Source organism: Setaria viridis, chromosome 6 (assembly GCF_005286985.2).
Source record: "Setaria viridis chromosome 6, Setaria_viridis_v4.0, whole genome shotgun sequence".
Classification (NCBI taxonomy): Eukaryota; Viridiplantae; Streptophyta; class Magnoliopsida; order Poales; family Poaceae; genus Setaria; species Setaria viridis.
In genome coordinates this window covers 4,845,343-4,858,403 of record NC_048268.2, presented here as the reverse complement: position 1 = coordinate 4,858,403, position 13,061 = coordinate 4,845,343, and the positions used below count along the sequence as shown (strand labels likewise).

Below are 13,061 nucleotides of genomic sequence, written 5' to 3'. Positions count from 1 at the left end.
GGGGACAGCAACAACACTTGAGACGTAAAACAGAGGGCCTACACACACAGGCTACATGCAATGCAACGAAGCAACACATTTTAGTCAGGGAAAATACAGAGCTTGAGGTTGAAGCATGCATTAGCACTGATGCGTGTGTTGAATTTTGTTTGATTTGAATTTTGAACGAACACCAGGTACGTGTGACTCATCTATGGCCACACACTTGTTTGCAGCAGCGTGTTTCGTGTTTGCTTACTTCTTTTTGTACCAACTAGCACCCGTTTTTGCTCGCGTCAAGAATCCACGCAAGCCATATGGAAAATAATGATAATCTCCACGTCAGCAATCTAAACATTAGTCCACACGTAATGCTGCGATGTGGAGATGCTGATAGGAAGCATGCGTGCTCCGGCATTTCTTTTTTACTTTCTTTTTAACGCACACGCCATACCATTGAAGGCATATTTGGAACACTACATGAGTTCCACTTTGCCACATCTGGAAAGTTATCCCATTGCCAATACTCCTTCCGTCCCAAAAAAACGAGTCGTTTTAGGATTGTTCTAAGTCAAACTTTTTAAGTTTGGTCAAGATTATAGAAAAAACTACATATATTTATGGTAATAAGTACCGTTAAATTTATCATGAGATATACTTTTATAATATACCTATTTGATGCCATAAAGATTGATATTTTTCTATATAAATTTGATCAAAGTTGATAAAAATTAACTTAAGAGAAACCTAAATTTGATGGATTCCTTGGTTTTTTTCTTACCTTACCAAGAGACGGAGAGGTCGGGTACGGGATGAGAAGGCGATTTCACACTTAAAAATCAGTTGAGAAAATTTTTCTTCAACGGTTATTTCATGAGAGTCAATCGTTTTAGTAGCCTTTAGCATTTTTCTTGAGTAGCAAGCAATACTTTTAAGTACTCCCTCCACCCCAAAAAATAAGTCATTTTGCGATTCAAATTTTGGTCCGGAAAATAAGTCGTTATACTCAATTTGGCATGAGTGTTGTGCATCTAGGCGTGCAACAGTGAATTAGCGCCAAATATAACTAATAAATAGGGGCAATCGAGGTTATTTCACCTCCTCGTTAATCTATCATAAAATTCCAAGGATGAATTGAGGGAGTATATCTTTAGTCTTTCCGACAGTTTTTTCAAATTACCAACACCACCATTCACAACAAACATATTACAAATAGTTATGACAGATAACTAACAGTAGACTACACATTAGTAGTCATATTTTTAGAGTAAAAACTGTTGAGAAAAAATTGCCACTCTTGTAGTTAAAGCTGGCGTTACTTCGATAATTCTAGGAGGAACAAGATCGTTAATTAAGATTGCACTATTACCCATTTTTGCTTGCGTCAACAATCCACGCAAGCCATCTCGAGGAAAAAAAGCAATCCACGTCAGCCACCTACAATATCAATCCACGTAATCCTGCGATGTAGAGATGTTGTGATAGTAAACATGCATGTTGAGGCATTTCTTTTCCTTTCTTTCTAACGCACACGTCATGCATGTTGAGGGCGTATTTGGAGGAGGATGTTTCTTCGATAATTCATTAATCTAGGACGAACAAGTCTATATGGCAGATGCAGAGGTGGCTGATTTTGGCGCCAGCAGTGTTGTAGCTGAGTGTATTTCTTTTTTGCGCAGGGAGTGGATGCCGATTTGCCCTATTCTCACCTAGACCTGAGCATTTTGAGCCCAGCCCAGCCCGGACCACAGGCCTGGCCCGAGCCTGGTGGGTATTAGCCTGCCTACGCTACCCGCTAGGCCGGACGTGGTCAGTGAAAACCAAGCAAAAAAAAAAATCAAGCCGGTCTGAGCGTCCAAATAATTAATTTTATTTACTTTTCAACTAAAAAAGAACGGGAAGCCTGAACCCGACCCGAGCCCAGCCCGATGGCATCCATGGGACTTTCGTGGGCATAAATTTTTGACCCGAAATGAACCAGTTTTTTTTTAACCCGGCCTGAGCCTAATCCGGCCCGCAAAATGCTCAAGTCTATTCTCACCCTTATCTCCTTCCACCTCACATCACCCTGATCATTGTGGGAGGGGCAGCGAGACGATACGATGCTGCTTGCCGCAGGTGGTAGTGGTGGCGGTGAAGCACTGGTGACGTGCCACGTGAAGTTGGGTTAGCGTGGTGGCTAAGCAGCAGCGGATCCAGCGGTAGAGAGCCGCCGGAGACGGAGGAGGGTAGGGTGGCACGGGCTCCTGCAACTATATGGCTTCACATACTAGGGCTAGCATGTACTATGTAGTCATCTCTGAAATGTAAGCACTTAGTTAATATATAATGTTAAATAATTAAAATTCAACAGTTATGTAAAACAAATGCTAAGTCCACGAGAGAATGCCGAATCAATATTTTTGGTAAAAATGTTTAGTATAAAAAGTTTAATCACTAATGTTGGGTCATCAAATTTTTAAAAAAGAAAGTTAAGTCAACAAGAAAACGTTTAATCAATGTTTCTTATAAAATATTGAATCAACAAGTCCGGTAAGCAAAAGAATGTTTGGGTCAAGAAAAATAGATTAACTTGGATAAGTAGTGGTTGTCCACCAAATAGGCTTCACATTGTTGTAAACAATCTAGGCTTAATTTTAAAATATTTTGTATCTCTCGGAGCAGGCCATAAGTTAAAATATTTTGTTTCCATTTAGATTAACAATTGATTTTTAATTCATTTGTTTAGCCTTCCAAACTCCAGAAACTGACTAACGGGGCATAAGTTAAAATAGCAAAAATCAGAAACCAATAAACTGGGGCCTAAGTTAGAATAGCATAAGTATTCCGGTACAAATGGCTGTAGACTTACAAAAATTGAGCGTGAAACAACTCGTAGAGCCAATACCACCTCCAATTATAAATACTTATTACGCTTTGACTTCTAAAACTTTAACCATTGCTAATATTTCAAATTATCTAACTTAGAGAGAAAAAAAAAGGTCATATGACTTCATAATTCCCTATATTCCTCATGTAATTATAAAATTATATTCCAATGAAAAATTAATAGTCAAAGTTGTAACCCAGAGCCAAAACAACGGAAGTTTGGGTGGCGAATTGGCCATACGGCCCACACTACGCTTAACTTTTCTCCGTCTAGGCCTTATTTGGGTGGGCCTAGATGCAGCCCAGTCCATGTGAGATTTAATCTAACCACGATACCAACCGCAACACATTCCAGCCAAGCTAAACTTTACACAAAACAGCCTGCTGAAATACCAATAACCCTGCTTATGATCCGTAACAGCAACATTACAACGAAAAAATCAGCTCCAACGGCATACACGAACAGGTATCATATTCCCGTCGCGATCTTATATCATTACTAAATATGTTGTTCTGAACAGCCACCCACGGCTAACCACCAAGTGGTGAGCCACTTAGCAAGGAGCCGGCACAGTTCAGTCTTTAGCTCTTGTACATGGGATCACACATAAACAACTCAGCCGCTATTAGCAGCTCTAGGAAACAAGGTTCCTCTCACTGTTCATCAACCAAATAAAAACTTCAGGGAAAAAAGTATCGCGACAGGTTCATTCTTCCTATGCAATCCTTTTCTCAGCAGCTTCAACGAGCGCTCTCGTCGTCCTTGTCATTAGTAGCTTGCCCCGTGGATGATGGGGAGTACCCAGGTGCAGTGGGGGAGTAGCTTCCAGTTGGGCTGCAGCGTGGAAATTTAAGTTTGTCAGAATACAAATGATGTCTTTCACGATAAGGTAGATTGAGATATGCCTGGCACTGGGATGACATGCCTGTAATTTGGAGAGGTTGGGCTGTAATCTGGGCTAGGTCCCCCAGAAGTGTTGAATGGGCTGCAGAAATCAGGTGATGTGTAAGATGGGACAGAAGAACAATAGTACTGAAATGGAATATCTGAAGATGCAACATAGGTGATGAAATATGAATGACACTCACCTCGTTGGACTGTATGATGGACTTGGTTGTGAATATGATGGTGATGTAGGAGAGTAAGTCGGTGAAGTTGGACTGAAAACAGAAATAGTAACATTCAATACAGATATGTATGGACAGTACACAACGCGACAACACTATTATTGTTTGCCAAAGCTATACACACAGATCTTTGTAGAACTGTACTCACCTGTAGTTCGGAGAGGTCTGACTGTATGGAGTCATCCTTGGACTGCTTGGAGAGTAAGCATGCGAAGGGCTGTATTTGGCTGATGAAGGATTGTAGCTCGGAGAAGTAGGACTGTAGCTTGGAGATGTCGGGCTGTAACTTGGTGATGTTGGGCTGTATCCAGGCGAGGTAGGGCTGTATGCAGGTGATGTTGGGCTGTACGAGGGGGAGGTAGGACTGTATGATGGGGATGTAGGGCTGTATGAAGGAGATGTAGGGCTGTATGAAGGCGACGTAGGGCTGTAAGACGGGGATGTTGGGCTATAAGAGGGGGATGTGGGGCTGTATGCAGGAGAGGTAGGGCTATATGCCGGCGAGGTTGGACTATAAACCGGCGAGGTGGGGCTGTAGCTTGGTGATGTAGGACTATAGCTAGGAGATGTAGGGCTGTAGCTTGGTGATGTAGGACTGTAGCTAGGAGATGTTGGGCTGTAACTTGGAGATGTGGGCGAGTATGATGGACTGGTGGGCGAGTAAGTTGGACTGGTTGGGGAATAATTCGGGCTTGTAGGACTGTAAGTGGGAGAGCCAGGTGTATATGATGGTGAGGTGGGACTATAGCTTGGTGAAGCAGGGCTGTATGATGGAGAAAGGGGGCTATATCCTTTTTCTGGGGTGAAAACTGGCGATGATGGACTGTATCCCCCCGATGATGGAGAGTAGCCACCTGGTGACGGGAATGGTGAGAACGCCATGTGCCCAACATATGGTGAGAATGAAGCATCTGTGTTAATGGGGGAAGCCCTGATGTTCGGACTAAGCAGATAACTTGGCGACATCATTCCTTCATGATAGGGTGTCCCAGAGATGGGTGAACGTGCTGGTGTCATGCCAAAGTCCAGACCTTCCACATAGCTTGGGAGTTGAAGTTCAATCGCCTGCTGCAACATCTGGTCGTTCAGATATAGCGCACAGCCTCCAGTACCAATAGGAGCAAGCTGTCCAAGCATAATGTTCTCAGTGACACCTCTCAGGAGGTCAGCTTCAGCATATACAGCAGCATCAAGCAAGATGTCGACAGTCTCTTCAAAGGAGCATCTCATAAGAGGTCCAGTATCATTTCGATTGATGCCGTGCCTTGTAATAGCCATCAGGTGACCTCTGTATGTCATTGTATCGCAAAGAATGGCCAGATGCCTGTAGTTCACATAGGATCCATCAAAAGATATGACCACCCGAAGCTCATCCAAGAGAGATCGACGGACAGCCTCGATTCCAAGAACCTCAATCACTTCAATCAGATGGTTACTTGTTGTCCTTGTAGCATCAACATCCTCATGACACATGACAGCCAAGAGATTCACACCTTCCGTATCAAGCATCCACTCATTATCTGCTTTGAAGCCTTCACTTTGGTCAAATTTATTGACCTTCCCATGTTTGATGAACACTTTGTTGATATCTGGAATGCCTCGAAGCGCCATCTCTGTCAACATGTTGCCCTCTATCTTCTTGAGGAAGACATCATCCTCAGCAGATTCATCTTGTATTTCTCCTTTTGGAGCATCATCATTTGTGATGCGGATACGGAGGATGAGCTTATCTGCATTATCATCATTAAATATGCACGATAGGTCATCATCAAATTCACGGTTTATCTTCTCTGCAATATCAGCCATGCTCAACTTCTTATCAATCATCATCTCACGATTAAGCTCAATACGCAGCAGCCAAGGAGAAATCTTATCCGGGTCGATATCCTCATCAGGCATTTCATAATATGACCGGACAAACTCCACATCCTCTTCAATAATAGTTCCTAGAGGATCAGGGTCATACCATATCTCAGTGGCATGGGTTACACTGCGCAGTGTGGTGTACTCCAGAGCACACTGAACATTCTTAGCCAATTCTTTCTTCTTGTTCACCTCAGGCTTCAGGTAAACAGACAAAGATGGAGTCTTTATCTTCTTGGCAACATTAATGATCTCTCTCAACCTGGGAACTCCAAGAGTGACATTCTTGGCACTGACACCAGCATAATGGAAGGTATTCAGGGTCATCTGAGTCGCTGGTTCTCCAATGGACTGTGCAGCCACACATCCAATCATTTCACCAGGGGCCACCAATGACTGAAGGAACCTTGATTCAATCTCACCAATAACCCATTCAAAAGCTTCCTTTGTAAGCCTGTATTCCTTCAAGACCCTCTTGCTAGCAAATGTGCTACGGAGCAGGATATTGAAAAACAAGGTTGCATTCTTCTGAGCCTCAATGCTCATAGCATCATCACCAGGTACAACCTTGAGTCTTTCTTGCAGTTTATCTATCGCTTCCACAATTTCCATCGGATGCATGTCAGAAGGTCTTCTAAAATCAATCTTGAATGTCTTCTGGGCATTCCAAATAAGCCGCTTGAGGTTCACAGGCATAGGCCATGAATTGTCACCAGTTGTGGTGATCTCAGTCCCAAGCTGGAACCGGTCAGCTTCTAGCTTTTGAACCTCTGCCTCAAACACATTTCTGAATTCACGTATTGTCTTCAAATCATCAACATGTTCAGGAAGCATGTAGTTAGGCCTCCAGTTCTCATCATCCAGCTCATAACGGAATACATTGTCAAACTCACCCTTCTTCATCTTCAGTGAGTCCAATTTTTGAGACTCAATCCAAACAGCATCCATACCATCTTCTCCATACAGAAACTGAATGACATCTCCCAGAGAGTTTCTTACAGTACCATCATATTTTACCATGATGTCCTCCATAGCTTTCACAAGTCTCCGCTGGATATACCCAGTTTCAGAAGTCTTGACAGCTGTATCAATAAGACCTTCTCTACCACCCATAGCATGAAAGAAGAATTCTTGTGGTGTCAGGCCTCGAAGGTAAGAGTTCTCAACAAAACCACGACTTTCAGGACCATAGTCATCTTTTGTGAAATGTGGCAACGTTCGATCGATGAAACCAAATGGTATCCGCTTGCCCTCAACATTCTGTTGTCCGACACAAGCAGTCATTTGTGAAATGTTAATGAAACTACCTTTTGAGCCTGCAGTGACCATAGCCTTCAAATTGTTGCTTTCAGACAAACTCTTCTGCGCACTGCTTCCAGCATCATCACGAGCCTTGTTAAGAACCTGGAATGGAAAGGAATTGGATTCAAGTTAAACAACTCAACTTAAAAGGCGAATACTCCTCTGCAAAGACTAACAAAGGCTACTAACAACACGAGCAACAAGAAAGATCGTACCTGGTTCACTCTATTTTCAAATGATTCCATCATGGTGCGTCCTGGCTCAGCTTCCAAATGCTTGTCCTGTGCTTGTTTGATAAGCTCCTTCACCTCATTCTTAGCTTTAGAAATTGTCTCGTTAATCTTTTCCATGGTGGCCGCATCTGCAATAGTATCCCCAATTCCAATACTGAAACCTTGTTGAAGCAACCAGTAGTTGACAAGCCACTGTGTATGACCTAAGAACTTGCGTGCAGCATCTGGACCAACCTCTTCCCTGAAAAGAACAAGTTAAAATGGAATTCACTTAGAAAATGGTAATGGGCAAAATTCTTATTCATATGCAACTCTCAAGTCACAAAATTTTGATGAAGTATGATTACCAAATGACATGGATAAGACTTCCAGAGCCTGTTCCAAGACTCTTTTTGCACAGTGTACCAGATAGAAGCTCTCCCTTCTCTATCCTGACCATCGTATCACCAGGAGTAATGAATCCTGTTTCTGTTTCAGAATGCCAGGCTGAAAACCGAATTAAATTTATTTGCTTAGGAATAATCAAGTTAAAAACTTGTTTCCCAGTCCAAATTGGCCTAGGTTTCAAAATGGCAGGTGCAGGAATCTTTCCATCGAAGTCTTGCCACCACATCAAGGTGTTCATAAATACATCCTGCAATAGAATTTTAAATGAGCCACAAAACAGAACAGAATACAATTGGAAAGGGTGAGCATGAAGTTTCTTTTTTATATACCTTTTCAATGAGAGTGTCCCTTTTAGTAATTTTTCGACACCCAAGCAGTGTGTCCTGCACAATACCCATGACAGGCCTATTTGATTGTGGAGAGACAATGCATTTTGGCACCATCATTAACTCTAGAACTTCTGCCCTGGTCTCAAATGACTGGGGGACATGCATATTCATTTCATCCCCATCAAAATCAGCATTGTAAGGTGAAGTGACAGACAAGTTTAACCGGAAAGTTGAGTAGGGCATAATTTTGATGCGATGCCCCATGATAGACATTTTATGAAGACTTGGTTGCCGATTGAAAAGAACAAAATCCCCATCATTGAGGTGCCTCTCCACCTGAGGAAATCAGGCAAAACGTGAGTAGAACATAAAACAAATTTACAATGACATCATTAGAAAAGCACAATTATTGAGAAGTTAATACTCACCTTGTAACCAAGCTCCAAATGCTGATCACTGCTTTTCTTCACATATCGAAGATCAAGCCTCTGACCATCTTCTCTGATAATGTACTTTGCGCCTGTCTTCCCTGGGGGAGGGTGAGGCCCATATTCCACAAGTTCCTTCAACCTGGAATAATTGGATTTAACTGCAGATGGTCAGCAAAAGCACAGAGGTTATATAACATTTGTCAATAACAGCAAGCTAGTTCACCTCTCGATGTTATATGGAGTCACAGTTTCAGGATATGTCAGGTTCAAAGCAATACTCCATGGTACTCCTAATTCATCAATGTTTATATTTGGATCTGGTGTGATAACAGTACGGGCTGAGAAATCAACACGCTTTCCCATCAAGTTTCCTCTAATGCGGCCTTCTTTTGCTTTCAGCCTGCTGCAAATTGATTTGATAGGCCTTCCAGAACGCTGTGTGGCCTAAGAATTTCAACAAAAAAATAAAGATTAGACTTTATCCTGGTGCCCAGAAAGTTCAACATAAATAACATTTCGACCTACTCACCCTGGGTTGGCCAGGAAGTTCATTATCAAAGTACGTCGCAATATGAAATTGCAATAGCTGAGCAAACTCTGTTATAATGTGAGCTGGAGCGCCATTTCTTTCTTGCCTCCTCAAGTTCTCATTATGCCGTATTATCATAGCTAATTGATGCGTCAAATCATCCTGTTTGCAACAGAAAGACCAAGAAGAATAACAGTGAGCTGTGAAAAAAATGCCTTTCTTTTACGCAGGGGCTGATGTAGAAGCCCTTAAACTTATATGTTAGAATAATAGCAGGGAGCATTATTTATCCATGCAACAACCATTAGACTCATAATAACTATAGTGGTATTATGCTTACCTCACTTCTGGAAGAAGTGTCCATCATGACAGATGGTCTAACAGGGGGTGGAGGAATCGGAAGAACCTGAAGTATCATCCAATCAGGACGGGCAAATTTGGGATTCAGACCCAACAGAAGACAGTCCTCATCACTTATACGCTTAAGAACATTAAGGACCTGGTCAAACAAGCCATGTAAGAAACCACATGATTACAAGAACATTCACAGAATGACTTGCGGAATTGAGCAGAGATATAGATATACCCTCTCAGCTGAGAGGATTTGCTTTCGTTCCACTGGCTCAGGGAGCTGATCTTGATCATCAGTTTTCTTCTTTGGAGCTTTAAACTCTGCAACCATCTTCATACCATCAACTGTAATATTTGGCTGCTGAGCACCGCAACCACCTCTTTTCTTAACAGGCTCGTCAGTGTCTTGCTGCTCCTGAACATCAAGGTCATCGCCACCTGCACAGACCTTTTTGCTCTTGCAAGCATCATATATTCTCTTCAATCTATTCTTTGGATTCCGGATTTTCAGAGCCTGCTTAAATTTGGTATCATCCTGCATGACAAAAATTGGATAAAGGGTAAATAACATGACATAAAGGTTTGGCAACATAAACGGTAAACATGATAAACATCCTAAGAACATGTGGAAGACTCAAAACTTGTGTGTGGTCAGGTTCCATTGTCGTCATGGCAAAATAGCTTTTGGCAAGGGGCTAATACAATAAATGCAAAATATACACTTATGCACAGTCGCACATCAGCGTACAAGCTTCATCAAACGTATTAGAACAAAGGATAAATACATATTACGTTGAGGGAAGATAAAGGACAGGTAAAACAATTGCAGTTTACATGCCAAATTGATACCTGAACAAGTTCGTGCAAAGTGAGAAATGGTGCTAACGATGAACACCGCCGAGTACAATAAAAACAACAAGCAAAATTTTTATATGCATGAATGGCAGGAAAACAGAAGGTTCTCGTATCATTTCAGTTTACCATGCGTCATATAAAAATCATAACTCCATCAAGTATAGTAAGATATACACACACATCCTGTAACATAACCAGGAAATTGTACCTCATCCGCGAGGATCTTGGAGCAGTTAAAGCAGACACAGCGCATAATGGAGAGCACAGTCTTAATGAAGCCAATGTGGAACATGGGCTTGGCAAGCTCAAGGTGTCCAAAGTGGCCTGGACACTCCGCCATCCCTGCCATGCATGTCTCGCACTTGATTTTCCGGTCAATAGTCCCCAATCGAGGGTCACTGAGCCCACCAGGCTTCGGCTTCCCCCTCTCCATGGTCTCTGCGTGTTCTATCTGAATCACCGACATTTGTCTCTACAAAGGCAGAAAGCAATAAATAGTAATCATTTTCTGTCCCCAGAAATACATTCCTCAAGCACGGCGTATGAACAGGATGAACTTTTTAATGAAGTGTTACTATTGAGCCCAATAAAAATATACATTTGAACTCATCATTAATGCCACTTTATTGTTAACTAGCAAGTAATTCGTGTTTATATCCGTACAGGCACACAACCGTTTCAGTTGCCGTTGAACTTGACTGAATCAGAACCTTACGACAAAAATTGATTTCATCACTGTATATGTATACAGATATGCCAAAAAGCAAATCGCACAGCCACAACATACTGAATTGAAACTATACCATGCATTTAAGACTCACGACATCGACAGCACATTAGTTGCTCATATTTCTCAAAATCACAAAGCACAAGTGCCACATTCAAACTTATAACCATAGATCTCAACAGGGCAGTGCTATTTGCAGATAAAAATCACATATCTCCAATAGTCACAGTAGCGGTACACTCAATTCTTACTTGAGGATGCTCAAAATTTTAGGAATATGAAAGCCTATACAGTTGTACACATTCTAATTTACTGAATTCACCAAAACAGACACTCTGAAGCTGGTACTCAAGCTCAACCCACTCAAACCCGTCACGAATTACAGCAAAACGTGCACTGAATTTGAATCCTGTCCTGCAATCGAATTCGAGTTCATGACCAACTTAGTAAGCTAGCAAACACCCATCTCAGAGTCCACCAACACTACGCCCGCCCACTCAACCCGCCCGAACCACGAAAGCTAAGAGAGCCGGCGGCGGAGGGGAGGGTATGGGAGGGGCGAGGGGTATTACGATCTCGTCGGGGCTGAGGATGCCGAACTGCACGAGCTGGACCTTGGCCACCTCGGCCGGCGAGTACGGGAACCTCGCGTCCATCCCGGCCCCACCCGGCGCCGCCGCCGCCGGCGGCTACCACCACCACTTAGGGTTTCAGATCGCCGCGCCCCCGCCGCCCGCGCCCCCCGGCCGCCGCCGCGCGGCACCAAGCCACCCGCCCGGGGCGGTGCGCAGAGTGTAGTGTGTTTTTGGCGGCTCGGCCGGGTAGGAATCGAGCGGATCGGGCCCCGAGCACAGATCGCTCGCCCCCGCCGCGAGGTTGGGGAAAGGGGAACGGGGAGAGGGGTGCGTTTGAGGAAAGACCGAGGACAGGAGGGGTGGGGGTCTATTTATAGACGTAGCGTGCGCCGGGTTGGCTACCGTGCGCTGGCGTGCGCGTGGGCGGGTGGACGCGTGGGCTCGGTGTATGGAGTGCGGGTGGAGGCGGTGCTGGGGGATGGGGTGGTGTATGTGGACCGCGTCCGGGGATAGGGCGCGGGAGCCACGGGAAACCGCCCATTGGGCCGGGTGGTGTGGGACGTTGGATCGGGGAGAGACGGTGGGGATGGGCTCGAGTAGGATCCCTGCGCGGTCAACGCGGAGGCGAGTTTGTGTGTGGTCGTGGAGTACTGACTGCGGAGTGGATGAGGTCAGGAGTCAAGAGGTGTGGGATTGCTGGTGCTAGGCCTGCTGGACGTCTCGTGACTGGCTGTTTGTGGCCGTAAATTTTGTGGGCTGGGCTAAAATGTGTGGGCCTTCCTATTGTTTACTAAGCAAGTAGCCCGAAATTTTTTTTATTTTTTTATTTTTTATTTTAGCATTTTGCAAAAATATATGTCTAAATAAAAAAATAGAAAATCTATATGCATACCGCCGTTTCAAACGGCTATAGCCAGTTTAACCGGCGAAAGGTGCACTATAGCAACCTTACCGCCGGTTCAACCGGTGGAATTTTCCTTGTCTGGATAGCATATTTTTAAAAAATCAAACTAATTTATATGAATTCAGATGGAGATAAACTTATATGAAAATTGTAGATCTCGACGAGATCTACAACTTTGTAGTTCAAATATTTTTCATTTGGAATCATCTTGGTACTCAAATAATCGATACAATATTCAAATCTAAAATCCAGCCAAATTTCCTTTATCTGGATAGTACATTTTCAAAAAATCTTAACTAATTCATATGAACTCGGATGGAGATAAACTTTGCATAAAACTTGTAGATTTTGACGAGATCTACAACTTTTTAATTCAAACTTTTTTCATTTGGAATCATAGTGCTCAAATAGATTTGAACATTGTGTCGATTATTTGAGCACCAATATGATTCCAAATGAAAAACGTTTGTACAAAGTTGTCGATATCGTCGAGAACTACATTTTCATATAAAGATTATCTCCATCCGAGTTCATATAAATTAGTTATGATTTTTTGAATATATGCTGTCTAGAGAAGGGAAATTCGTCGGTTCAACTGAC

At 43.1% G+C, this 13,061-nt stretch overlaps 1 protein-coding gene across 1 annotated transcript; it reads right to left on the bottom strand.

Annotated features, from left to right (window-relative positions):
• Window positions 1–3,302: 3,302 nt before the first annotated feature.
• On the bottom strand, window positions 3,303–11,891 carry LOC117861307 (DNA-directed RNA polymerase II subunit RPB1). The gene is made up of 14 exons (XM_034744839.2): window positions 11,555–11,891; window positions 10,464–10,727; window positions 9,636–9,935; window positions 9,390–9,548; window positions 9,050–9,211; window positions 8,744–8,964; window positions 8,518–8,659; window positions 8,090–8,425; window positions 7,721–8,007; window positions 7,356–7,614; window positions 4,124–7,242; window positions 3,937–4,008; window positions 3,774–3,833; window positions 3,303–3,682 (listed from the first exon to the last, which is right to left on the bottom strand). The coding sequence occupies exons 1-14, from the start codon at window positions 11,636–11,638 to the stop codon at window positions 3,589–3,591; spliced, it is 5,559 nt and encodes a 1,852-aa protein (XP_034600730.1). The 5' UTR covers window positions 11,639–11,891; the 3' UTR covers window positions 3,303–3,588.
• Window positions 11,892–13,061: the final 1,170 nt, after the last annotated feature.